The sequence below is a fragment of the Sus scrofa genome, chromosome 3, assembly GCF_054392235.1.
Source record: "Sus scrofa isolate SSC_HxYL_T2T_F1_AM1 chromosome 3, Sscrofa_HxYL_maternal_Yorkshire_Landrace_v2.0, whole genome shotgun sequence".
Taxonomy (NCBI): domain Eukaryota; kingdom Metazoa; phylum Chordata; class Mammalia; order Artiodactyla; family Suidae; genus Sus; species Sus scrofa.
The window spans coordinates 9,931,919-9,945,107 of record NC_139385.1 but is presented as its reverse complement, the minus strand read 5'-3'; the positions used below and the strand labels follow the sequence as shown (position 1 = coordinate 9,945,107).

The following is a 13,189-nucleotide window of genomic DNA, read 5'->3' as shown; positions in this document are numbered from 1 at the left end:
CGAAATGCAGGTGAGAAAGCGTGGCGAAGCCGCACAAGACTGGAGAGGCGGTGTGGGTCGGATGCGGAACCTGAGGGCAGGCACGCCGCCGTCGAGAGCCAGCGGCACCCCGCGCCCCGCCCTCCCAATCCAGCTCCCTCCGCCGAAGACGGCAAAGGACAACGCCCACGGATGTCGCTAACGTCCTATTAAGGAATTGCAGTGCCCTGCAGAGCCCAGACCAGGTCACTGCAGGTGACAAAGGCCCACGCAGAGGGCGGAGACCAACGAGAGAGGAGGAGGGTGGGGAACTAGGAAGAAGGCCGGCGGTGGGAGGAGGGGCGGAGGAGGGCCAGAGGGGAGCGAAGGGGTCGGGCAGCCGCCTGGGGGATCCCGGCTCAGAGCCCTAGCAACAGGCGGGCCATTGGACGAGCGGGGCAGGCTGGCTGTGATTGGCTCTCGCGCTGCCGCCATTGGAAGGCGGCCGCGTTCCCGCCCCCCTCGTATCCGGGCGTCTGGTCTGGTCTGGAACCTTCGCGATCTCGATTTGTCAGAGCTCCTCGACTGCTAGGGATTGAGGGAACAAACGGCTGGCGGTTTCTCAGAGCGGTGCAGCTCACCCACACCGACTGGTCATTGCGGAGGCGGGCATGTGTGCCCGCGCAGAAATGAGGCCCCAGGGACAGGCAGACAGCAAAATCCTCACCCTGGGGCCCAGATGGGCTGCAGCTGGCATCAGGGCGGGCTCGAGGGCGCTGCTGTCGTCCCGGGGTCTAGGCCTAACCCGGGTCGCACGAAGGCTTGCAAGAGCCCGAACCTGGCTGGCACCGGGGGCCGGGCGAGCCAGTTGCAGAGCGGCGCTGTGCCCAGCGGGGGGCAGCAGAGGACGGCGCCATTGGAGCCAGCCCCTGGGCGGGGGTGGGGCCGGGGCCCAAGTGGATGCTGAATCCTCTCAACTCCAGGGCCCTGCAAACCATTTGGCAACCCATAAGGGGATAGGGATGGCCAGACCGGTTGCTGGTGAATTCTTGAGAGCTGAAGCCCTCAGGAATGGACCAGGGCTGTTTTGTTATCTGGGTTCGTTTTGGCCTTGTCACCCCTGGGTTAAAGAAGTCTTAAATCATAACATCTCCCAGAAAGCTCGGCTCCTTTTGCTTTTACCCAGGAGTGGAGCGTAGGATGTGTTTAATCCTGGGGATCTGGACATTTAGGGAAGTTCCATGGCAAGGAACTCTCCCAAAATGCTTGTGGTCAGCCACAAACTGCTCATCCTTCATTCTGGTTACCCAGCCATTATTTCCCAAGTCTATCTTGTCTCTATTTGAATATAATCTCCCAACTTGGGTCAAGAGAGTATTTTTCACTTAGGTCTGCTCACTACCCTACCTTCTCCAACCTAGCACTCATCACTGAGGGACCACAAAAAGAATCTTTATTTGTTGTCTTTTTAGGGCCGCACCTGCGGCATATGGAGCTTCCCAGGCTAGGACTCTAATCAGAGCTACAGCTGCCGGCCTACATCACAGCCACAGCAACACCAGTTCCGAGTCGCGTCTGCGACTCGGCAACGCAGAGATCTTTAACCCACTGAGGCCAGGGATGGAACCCGCAACCTCATGGTTTCTAGTCGGATTCGTTTCCGCTGCGCCACGATGGGAACTCCCCAAGAATTTTTTTTTAAAACAGAGCACTTTCCAAACTTGAGCAGGCAAGACCACCTTAATACCTTCATACTTTGGGAGGTAAGGGCCCCTAGAAGGCATTATGCTTTGATAACAAACGTGAGGGAACCCAAAATGTGCTTTCAGTCCAGCTTTAAAGAACTGACCAACCATCAAAACCCCATCCCAAAAATCTGGGTTCAGGCTAAGTGAGTGAAAAGAGATGAAAGGTTTTGATGTCTCTTCTTGGCCCCTTCTCTAAGAGCCAGTAAGTAGCAGGGTAATTTGTCCATCCTGGTGGGAATAACTATTTAACCCTGAGATTTTAGATCCAGTATGAAGGCAGCCTCTCAGGATTGCGGGTTCCTGAAAACTCTGGGAACGTGGTGGGCTGCACTATTTCACCACCTCCCACAGGCACGGGGGCCAACAGCTGCAGACCAGCAGGGCCGATTGCATACAAGTGTGAGGTGGATTGCTGACGCAACGCACGTGGCTCAGGGGCATCCACCCATCCAGGGAAGCAGGAGAGGGTTGTGAAAGGGCAAAACACCCTAGCCTTAAAAACTTCCAGTCAGAAAACAAGATGGCTCTCCTGGGTGACAGGCAGGCAGCTTTGTCCCTGGGGGCTCAAGTCACAGGACCTGGTGCTGACAACCGCTACAGACCACCTGATTCTGGGGGAGAGCCCTGGGCTGGCCACCTTTTAATTCAAATTCAATTCCACCTGAGCCACTGAAAAGGCTGGATGAAGAACAAATCTTTATGCAAGACAAAAAAGTGCCCCAAAACGGGTGGAAACAAGTCAAATGACACAGGAGACAAGTCAAATGACACAGGAGACAACAGCTGTACAGACCCAGGATGCGAAACTTCCTCTAAGACCACCAAGCAGTCAGAAAAGTCAGTGCTATTAAAAAAAAAGAGGTGAAAGTCGTAGAGACTAACAAAACTTAATCAATTTAATTAGACCAGGGCAGCGGGACACGAAGCACAATCAAAAGCATTCTGGGCACAATTTGAGGAAATCTGAGTATAGGCTATTAAGAAATTATTGTGATCTTAGGTGTGATGACAATGTGATTGCTATAATCTTGTTTTTAGAAGTATGAACATAGGGAGTAAAATGTCCTTACTTTCAAGGATCCACAAGACAGAGAGAGAGATAAATAACATATTAGGTTATCACTGTACCATTCTTTTCAACTTTTGTGTTTGAAATTTCTCTAAGTTAGGGGTGTGGAGTTTCCCTTGTGGTACAGGGGTTAAAGATCTGGTTAAGGGTTGTCACTCCAGTGGCTCAGCAACTTCCATATGCCACAGGCACAGCAAAGAAAAACTTGGGGGTAAATCTCCTGATACCACCTAGCTACCCTTGAAACAGGGTTAAGTCTAACTCAAGAGGCAAATATTGTTAACACTAATTTGAATATCTACATCAAAAAATCACAAAGCAAAGCCTTATACGACTTAGTGCTCAAAAGCAGCAAAAATCCTTCTGTCTCAAAACCAGAATCAAGGCTATTGTCTTCAACTGAGCCAGATGAGGAAGCACAGAAGAGAGTGACTGGTTACCTCTAGGAAGGGCAGGTTTATGGTTACTCTTACCTGGTGTTGCCAGACTACTTGCCAGATGGTATTTTAAATTTCATGATCGATAAATATACTGTCTTCTTGCACTTTTCCCCTTTTACAATCCTTTAAAAATATTGAGCCCGGTGTGGACTCAGCATGAAGATAAAACATCAAAATCCCGTGAGCTGCTGCTGAGGACTCAGTGTTACCCAGCCACTCTCACCCCAACTCCTCCCGGACCACAGGTATCTGGTTAATTGGAAGTAGGGCTTGTGTCCATGCAGATCCAACCACATTTATCCTATCCGTACCAGAACTGGAAACTTCAAACCAGCAGGCTAAATTAGTAAGCTGGGACATCTTAACGTTGATTAAGCTAGAGACCACTTAATGTCAACTCCTTGAACTAGAAAACAGTGTTCACCAGCTAGTTCTCAGGTTGTTTCTCCAAGCTTGCTGGGAGGACGGTGCACAGGGCCAGGTAGCTGTCATTCTTAGCCACTCAGATCAGTGAGTCAACATGCAGGTTCAGCTGACCGGCACAGAGGCCAATGCATGCAGTAATCACACATAAATAGAGCGGAGGGAGTCTCGGCTCCACCCAGCTTCCCTGCCACCAAAACCCCATCTGATGTCCCCTCCACTTGCAAAGGTCTAGGGATGGAGAACTCTGCTCTGCGGATGCTCTAAGCAGAGTGGGTTATTCACTGCTTTACCTTTACTCTCCCACCCATCACCTCTATCTCACTGCTTCCATAGCAGTTATTTTTTAAGTTCTGGAGTGCACTGAGGAAGAGGACCTCTGTTATGGGTGTTTAACCCCAAATATCACTCAATTCCTGAATTAGAAGAGCTTTCTTTGTGTGTGTGTGTGTGTGTTTCAGCCACAGCATATGGAAGTTCCCGGACTAGGGGCTGAATTGGAGCTGTAGCAGTACCAGCAACACAGGATCTGAGCCGCATCTGCAAACTACCTACACCACAGCTCACGGCAACCCACCCTGGATCCTTAGCCCACTGAGTGAGGCCAGGGATCAAACCTGCATCCTCATGGATACTAGTCAGGTTCATTTCTGCTGAGCCACGACAGGAACTCCTAGGAGAGCTTTCTAAACCTCAGCTCTTCAGGAGGTGGGGAGAGGGTGCATGCCTGCAGTCACAGCATAAAAGTTCCAGGAATCAAACGCATGCCACAGCAGTAACACCACCAGATCCTTAGCCCACTGAGCCACCAGGGAACTCTGTCTTCAGGGCCATTCTTTCACAGTTACTTATCACTGTGATGCCAAATCTTTTTTTTTTTTTTCAAATACTTCATATCTGAAATGTATCAAGAGATTGAAAGCAAAAGCAGCTATCAGTCCAGATGACTTATACTGAGATCTGTGAAAGTGTAAAACAATGCTACTTTTATTTTTTTGTTTTGGAAAAGTTACTTTTCATGAAATTATATGTATCTTAACATGTAATAGTTTCTTACTCTTTTTTTTTTTAATGAATTATTTTCAGTTTCTAGTTTTTGATACACCCTACCTACACAAAAGGTCTTATGTAAAGAGGTCCTGAGATGAAAAAGTTTAACTCTGAGAAACACTGCATTAAGGAACTGCTAAAACTGGGTAGAAATGCAGCACCAGAGAGCATTTTATCTCAAGGGAAATTTAAGTTGTCTGTGGAACAATCCTCTGGGCAAATCCCAGTCTCATATATCAAATTCCATTCAGTCTTATGTCAAATCCACTCATAATGGGAAGTCACACCAAAGGGGCAAGGGTGTCATTTAACAGCTTCCAGGAGCTAGGCTTCTTTCTGAAAAACCTCAGCGAGCCAGTTCTGATGGTGCCCATATCTCTACCTTCCTGCTGGCAAGATATCATCTGACCGTCTCTACCCTCAGTGACCCCCACACTGCAAGGGCTCAGTCAGCGTGTGCTGGGTGTTGGTTGCTGCTCGGTTTGATCTCCTAGCTGAGCACAAGCAGCCTGGTGTTAGGAGACGCATCTCAGGAGGGCCAAAGACTTGGGGCTGCAGTGTGGGTCACCAGCGAGTCGTGGGACGTTGGGCTCATTGGTCACTTTTATGGCCACAGCTTACATTTGCAGTGAACTCTCAGGGTGTTTCTGAGGGACAATGAGCCAAAATAGGTGAATTCATTCAGTAGCATGGCAAAAGTCTGGTTACACAGTGTTACTCTTAAAATGTGAATTAAAATTTCTCAAAAAATTGAAAAGCTATCTTCTTCCACTGCATGAACCAACACACCCTCCCCAGCCCTTGCTGGAGCGCAGGCAAGCTGATGGGGAGAGCCTTGGCCTTGGCACTTTGTCCTACAGACAAGCCCCTCCTCATGGCTGGCTGGGGCAGAGCACCCCATACGTCCAGGGTGGCTGCCATCAGCAACGCAGCCTGTTGAGACCACAGCCCACATCAACTAAGGCTGCTGACCCCTCAGGAAGACAAAAAAATCCCAGGACAATGTATTTACAAATATTTTTAAGTGCAAAACCCATCTCATCCAAGACATAATGAGCTCTTCAACAGGCACCTAATTGAGATAGCAAACCAGGCCCATGACCCAGTATTCATTTAGACCTAGAGCCCCCACCCCAGGGCTCAGAAGTTTAGTCATCTGCCTGAGGATCAAAAAAAAGGAGCCATGATTCAAACTTAGGTCTGTTGAGGTTTGTATAGTAAGAGAAATGATGGAGACCCAAAAGATGTGATCATGTTTCAAGGTCAATAAACCCAGGTCCGACTTCCGGATACAGGCACCTTCCGGTATACACTGCTTTGCCCCCCGCCACATCCAACGTCATTCTTTTAGTGGGTGGGGGGGGGAGAGGAGAGAATATCCATGTTCAATCAAACCTTCAAAAGCAAAAGAAAATTTCAACTTATTAAAATAAAACTAAGTAGCACTGACATCAGATCTGTAAGTTTATTTGCTCAATGTACGACAGCTACATAATGACTCACATTCATGATATTCCATCACTGAGGAAAACTGCTAAGAATGGTCCGTGTGTGAAATAATTCCTTAGAGAAACACGGAGTTGGAAAAATAATCACTGATTAGACCTTAAAAATAGTTCACTGCATAACATGACAAAAAGCACAAAGGCTCATTCAGAGAACATATTCGTTGTTCTCCTACACTGTAATAGTTATAATTTCACCATGACAAACACCAGACATTAAGATTAAGCTAACACTGGTGTTTCTTTTGCTCCCCCCCCTTTAAAAACAAAATATATAACTGCATGTCACTATAGCAACATCCAAAACAGATCAATTTGTTTACGATCACTATTTGGTAGAGCAAACTTTACCCCCAAAGGAAAAATTAAATTAAAAAAACTTTAAAAAATTTGAAGACTTAATTTTTTTTTGTCATAGGAATACATAACACCTACAGTATAAGTTAATAAATTTCAAGCTACTGTATAGAAATACAACACTAGCATGCACAATATTGTATCAATAGAGTAATGGAGGAGTAATCATTTCACTGGAGAGACAGTATCATAGGCAAGTGCATTTCTTTAAAAATAAAGAAAAGAAAAGAAACCATTCAAGCTGCTTAAATATCAAGTCTCCCATTCCCTCTTCATTTTTAGCCCTCAGATGTGGTTTTATCTTGCATTATTCTAAAAAGCAGCCAGAGCCAAAGCTGAAATTTTAAAGAAAAATAGGTTTTGTAATTCCAGTAAATCATTTCCAAATGCTACAAGGAAGGACACAACACTGCTCACTGGACATGAAGATAAATTAAGGAAAGCCCCCCCAACCCCCCCCCCACCTCCCTCCCCCGCAACTGTTCCCATCCATAGCTTTGACCTTAGGCCCCCGTCAGGGACAGAAGCTGTAAAGCTCTCTTCCGTTGGCTCTTCTAACAGGTTCGGTTAGTTGGGACTTCTGCTCTAGCATGTGAGGGGACCTCCTAAGGAAAGTCATGCTGGGTAAACTGTGCTACGTTACAGGGCATCGCCACACTCTTCTGGCTTCACTGCCACCTGGATCCTGGTCAATGTGTGTATTTCACAACTGGAGGCTCAGGTTTTCCTCAATGACTCATTCCTCTCCTTGCCTAAATAAAGCAAAGAAACAAATGAGCCCAGTGTCATTACCTATCTTGGAAGTTCATGCTGTTACTATCTTATAAAAAAGGCTGAACACACATGCGACAGGTCGTGTTTTCAGAAAAACTTAATCCAAAATGAGAATGAAGGACCCAAGGCTAACGGACACAAACTTGTGGAAATAGCATCGTGGTTTCCCTTCAATTCTAAAACGTGCACAGACGGCACAAGCGAAATCCATCTCCAACCTCTATGCTTTTGTTAAAAAGGAAACAAATACATAGGAAAAGTTTTGGTCAAATAGGAGTTAAATATTTATTATCTGATAGTGATTTTAGCTTATTTTCCTACAATGATTATTTGGGGAAGGAGTGTTTTCAGAGAGAAAAACTGACACACTTACAAGGCTCTCGAAATTGGACAGAATGTTTATGCACAGGGCTCTTCCTTTAGGATTTTTCTACCAGTTAGCTCCTGGCACCTGAATTTTCACACACTGCACCACGAGGTTTCTCAGAACCACCACCAGCTTCTACAACCCATGGGGGCTTTTCAACCCATCCGAACGAGTGCCACTGAGGTACAGTGGGGAAGACTCAAGTGGAACGAGAAGGGGCAGCCCAATTCCTGAGGAAGGAGCTGCGGCAGCTTAAAAATCAGGATTTCTCTGAAAATATCAACATAATAAATGACATACAGACCTGAATTTTCTCTATTTTTGTGGTGTTTAATGTTTCTATTAAAGTGATTAATAATTTTTGTGGTGGGTTTAAGTTAAGAAGAAGGGACCAAAAAAAATCCCACAGCCACCTGCCAAGCACCTGTTAACCAAAACCTAAAGTAACTCTGATTCTCCTCAGGCAAGCCTTCCGGCCTAGGAGAGAGAGAACAGCAAAACCAACCTGGATAAGGCTGAATAAGGACGTACAAGCCACAGTAAAGAAAAATACACAATCAATGGCTTGATGTTACATATGGCTGTAATGTAGAAATACTGTAAACTGCAATTTAGTGTTAATACTGTCAACCAATCAGGAACTTCTGAAAACTGGCAACGCCTAACCCATAAGGATAAATATACCTTATGTTCTAAGTCTATCAGCTTGGGATTTAAACTATTCCATGTCTGGTAGAGTACACCCTGAAAAAAAAATGCACAGCTAAAACAGATGAGACAGAAAGTACCCAAAACTTAAGACAAGAGCATATGTACATAAAAATCCTTACTGGAACCACAGAACTTATTGAATGAGGGCCATTCCATTTAAGTTTTCAATTCATCTTTAAACCCTATGTTCTAGCAATAAGTTAAATTAAAGACAGCTCCACTTGCATTAATCTACAGAACAGTCCATAAGCCAGTGTGAGGCTGCTATTCCAATACCAGCACAGCTAGCCTGACTTTCCACTAGTGGTATTTTGGCAAAAATGTCAAAGAGGCGATCAAAGACAGGACAGGTCGTGGGTTTCTCCCTAGGAAGGTCATCCCTCCCTTTCCCTCCCCCACCCGACCCCCAACTCATGGGAAAAAATAAAGACTGCAGTAGTAGCATCAGCGTGCGCTGCCAGTCCACCTGGGGCCTTAATTGTTGCCTTCTCCACCGTCGTCGTCTTGCTGATCGCTTGTCCAGAGCGTGAGGTTGTCGCGGAGGAGCTGCATGATGAGCGTGGAGTCCTTGTAGGAGTCCTCGTTGAGGGTGTCAAGCTCGGCGATGGCGTCATCGAAAGCGGTCTTGGCCAAGTGGCAGGCTTGCTCCGGGGCGTTCTGGATCTCATAGTAGAAAACGGAGTAGTTAAGGGCCAGGCCTAATCTAATGGGGTGAGTGGGCTGCATGTGCTCCTTGCTGATCTCATGGGCTTCGCTATAGGCCTTCTCAGACGACTCCACGACGGTCGCCCTCTTCTCTCCAGTGGCTACTTCGGCCAGGTAGCGGTAATAGTCCCCTTTCATCTTCAGGTAGAACACTTTGCTCTCATACTGGGTCTCGCTGCAATTCTTGATCAGGTAGTTATCCAGCAGGCTCAGCACATCCTGACATACGGCCTCCAACTCCTTCTCTATTTTTTCACGGTAAGCACGGACCATCTCTATCTTCTTCTCATTGCCATCTGCAGAGGTCTTCTGCTCAATGCTACTAATGACCCTCCAGGAAGAACGGCGCGCCCCGACTACATTCTTGTAAGCCACAGAGAGAAGGTTTCTTTCTTCATTGGACAGTGGCTCATTCAGCTCTGTCACCTATTAAGGAGGAAAGAAGACAGAGTTGTTACGGTACAGATGATGTCAGCTGGGTTAATCACTTCTTTATGCCGCTAAAACATCAGCTGCTAAGGTCATTAACAGTCAGAGAAGTTAGGCCGTGCGGCTCTATGGAAGGGGGACGGAGGTGGGACGAGCAACAACCAAGGAAAAAAACTGCAGCTGGATCACTGGTGCCTCAACTCCTGCTTCCTTCCTAGAAAAGGACACACACGCGTGTCACGTAGCTGTCCTGTAAGATGACAAACCAAATCTCGATCTACATTACAAAAGGTCAACAAGCTCTCTCATGCAACACTACATAGACACCAATCCTCAGGACTTTAACTAGAGATGACTTCCATACAGCATCAGTTTTTTAAAGAAAATGGAATAACAGCTTCTAAGCTTGACCTGCCAAATTTCAGTCCCAGCCCTCTGGATGAGAGTATCTTGCATGCTGGGTGAGAATATATCGAGTCAACTTCAAAGTTGACTTTTGAGAAACAAAGAAACTTTTCTGTTCTTACGTTAGTATAAACTAGAGTTCCTGCCGTGGTGCAGTGGGGTCAGTGCCGTGTCTGCAGCACCAGGATGCAGATGCAGGCTCAATCCCCGGGCCTGGCACAGTGGGTTAAAGGATCCCACCTCCCGCAGCTGCAGCGTAGGTCACAACTGCAGCTCAGATTTGATCCCTGGCCTGAGAATTCCATGTGCCACTGGGTGGCCGAAAAAGCAAAAAGGATAATATAAATTACAAACCTCAGAAAGAAAGTAAAAATTGGGGGCATGGGATTGACTCTATAATTACTGAGATATTTGCAACTCAGAGAATAAATACTTGAATACAATTAGCAAAAAGATGGAGAGGTGAGCAAAAAAAGCACTTCTGAGTTGAGGAGACCAATAGGAATGAATGCTTCTTTTTTTTCCCTTTTTATTTTTTTCTGTTATAGTTGATTTATAATGTTCTGTCAATTTCTGCTGTACAGCAAAGTGACCCATTCATACAGATATGAATGCTTCTTTCCATTGTACTTATTTATTTTTCTTGGCCATGCTTGCAACATGTGGAAGTTCCCAAGCCAGGAATCAAACTCTCACCACAGCAGAGACCTGAGCCACTGCCATGACAATGCCAGGTATGCAATCCGCTGTGCGGCAAGGGAAGTCCCAATGACTAAGAGCTTTGAGGAAAATTAAGCAACATACACCAATATTCCGTATTTTTATGACTACCAATCAACTACATATAGGAAATGGAATCAAGTGACTAAAGTTATTTATTTAATTTATATTACCTGATTTCTGTGATGTTAGAGTCATGCACCTTTAGACATCTGACAAGGACATGAAATAGAAAGTTTTATAAGAAGGACAGAACTCGGAGTTCCCGTCGTGGCTCAGTGGTTAACGAATCCGACTAGGAGCCATGAGGTTGCAGGTTCGGTCCCTGCCCTTGCTCAGTGGGTTAAGAATCCAGCGTTGCCGTGAGCTGTGGTGTAGGTTGCAGACGCGGCTCGGATCCTGCGTTGCTGTGGCTCTGGCGTAGGCCGGTGGCTACAGCTCCGATTAGACCCCTAGCCTGGGAATCTCCATATGCCACAGGAATGGCCCTAGAAAAGGCAAAAGACGAAAGAAAGAAAAAATAGAAAGAAAAGGAAAGAAAGCAAGCAAGAAAGAAAGCAAGCAAGAAAGAAAGCAAGAGAAAGAGGACAGAACCCTCCCTATCCTGGGGCCACATTTTTATTTGTATGGTTAACTACCATATCTAAATTGGTACAGGCTACGTCAATGGCAACATCAGGAATGCCAGATTATGTGTCTTACAACAGACTAAATGCTTCGCTCACCTCATCTTCTCATGTACTGGTACTTCAGTGGTAACATGGTAACTGCAACAAACTTCATACTTCTGCCCTTTGTTCTTCTGCCTCTGCCTACACTATTTCCCAGTGTTCCCGCCTGCAAACTACTTAACACAGTTGTCAAGAATCAAATGAAACTCATGTCCTCTATGAAATCTTTCCCATTTCTATTCCTCCCACCCCAGTTAAATGGGCTACTCTGTTCTCTGTGTTAGATCAACCACGGCGTCCACATAACATCATATTACTTATAGATGTGAAAGATAGTGGCATATGGAGTTCCCGTCGGGGCTCAGTGGTTAACGAACCCGACTAGTATCCGTGAGGATGCAGGTTGGATCCCTGGCCTCAGTCAGTGGGGTTAAGACCTGTCATTGCTGTGAGCTGTGGTGTAGGTCGCAGATGTGCTTGGATCCCGCGTTGCTGTGGCTGTGGTGTAGGCCGGCAGCTGCAGCTCTGATTAGACCTCTGGCCTGGGAACCTCCATATGCCTTGGGTGTGGCCCTAAAAAGACAAAAGACCAAAAAAAAAGGTAGTGGCATATAATCCAAGAAAAGCTATGCTAACCATCTGGGGAAGGAGGGGTTGGGATACCAAGTGACGTCTATTTAAGGATCATCTACGTTCAGTAGGTGTTCCTCTTTTATAAAGGGGGGGGGGTCATGCTGTGAAGGGGTTATGCTCAATTAAACTGGCTGTAAAATTTAAATAGTACCTCTAAGATAAATCAGAATGTAAACCATACTTATTAGTTTACTGAAAGCAATTCACTCTTTGAATGAAATGATCACGCTTTGCTTACAAGGCAAACACCCATGCTGTAACTCTCACAACATCCAGCAAATAATATACATTCAAGTATTTCCTAAGCTTTTAGTGGTTTTTCTTATGCTGACCTTTTACTACACATGTCTGCTTCTCCACTCTAATGCTAGAGAACAGCAGCTCTACCAAAGGAGGCCCAAGTGAAACAGAAGCAGAGTGGGGAACAGGGTTTGGGACTACTGACCTCAGGACAGAGGGAAACCAGAAGTGAGGAGCTTTGTACTCTCTGGGTCCCACCCGGCCCCCCATGGAAACCCTACTTCCTTTGAACAGAGGCTTATCGCCTCATCTCTGTTTCTCCATACCTTCCAGACCGTGGAGAAAGCATTCCCAGCCTTCAGACCACGTCACTCCTGTTTCTAATGTTTATGCAAATAACCCAGAGGACGAGGGCTTTCCAGTCCCACCCTTTACTAAGTGATCTGGGGGACAAGCCATTGCATCTCTGGGCCTTGGTCTGTATATCTCTGAGACAGATCTCCGTCTCTCTCACGAGGTCACATAAGGGCATGTCAGATGAATGAGAACGTGCCCCCAGCACAGTACTGTGCTACAGAGATGCGAGCAATGACTCTTGAGGATACCCTGAGCAGTTTCTCTACATTTTAACTTTGACCATGGGAGGCCTCTAAAGTTAGCATTTCTGAGCTTATCTTCCTGTATCAAGTATCTCTTCTCCATTTCATGCTGTTTTCTAGTCTAAGTTCAAACTTCCTTAGCTACATACGTTACATCACTTCCTTTCCAGAAACTTTACTATGATGTAGCCTGGAATAACTCCCCAGACTGGCTTTCAAACAGGCTGAGGCTTCTGCAGGCCCTGGGCCCGCACACTGCAACGGCAGGACACGAGCCCGTATTCACTGAACGCACAGATAGTGCAGATACTGGAGACTAGTCGCCTCTGGTGTAACCTGATAACTGTCCCCAATGCAAGAAGCCACCGTACCCAAGGCCACTGAG

General features: G+C 46.3%; 1 protein-coding gene across 2 annotated transcripts in view; it reads right to left on the bottom strand.

Annotated features, from left to right (window-relative positions):
• Positions 1–6,139: 6,139 nt before the first annotated feature.
• The window catches only part of YWHAG (tyrosine 3-monooxygenase/tryptophan 5-monooxygenase activation protein gamma), a 28,453-nt gene continuing 21,403 nt past the window's right edge, over positions 6,140–13,189 (bottom strand). The window contains exons 2-3 of one of the 2 annotated variants that reach the window (XM_005661962.4): positions 8,869–9,533; positions 6,140–7,302 (exon numbers count right to left, since the gene is read on the bottom strand). In XM_005661962.4, the coding sequence (XP_005662019.1) occupies positions 8,877–9,533 (657 nt within the window). In that variant the 3' untranslated portion in view covers positions 6,140–7,302; positions 8,869–8,876. Of the gene's footprint in view, positions 9,534–13,189 lie in introns of both variants that reach the window. The other variant, XM_085016806.1, reaches the window with a different exon arrangement.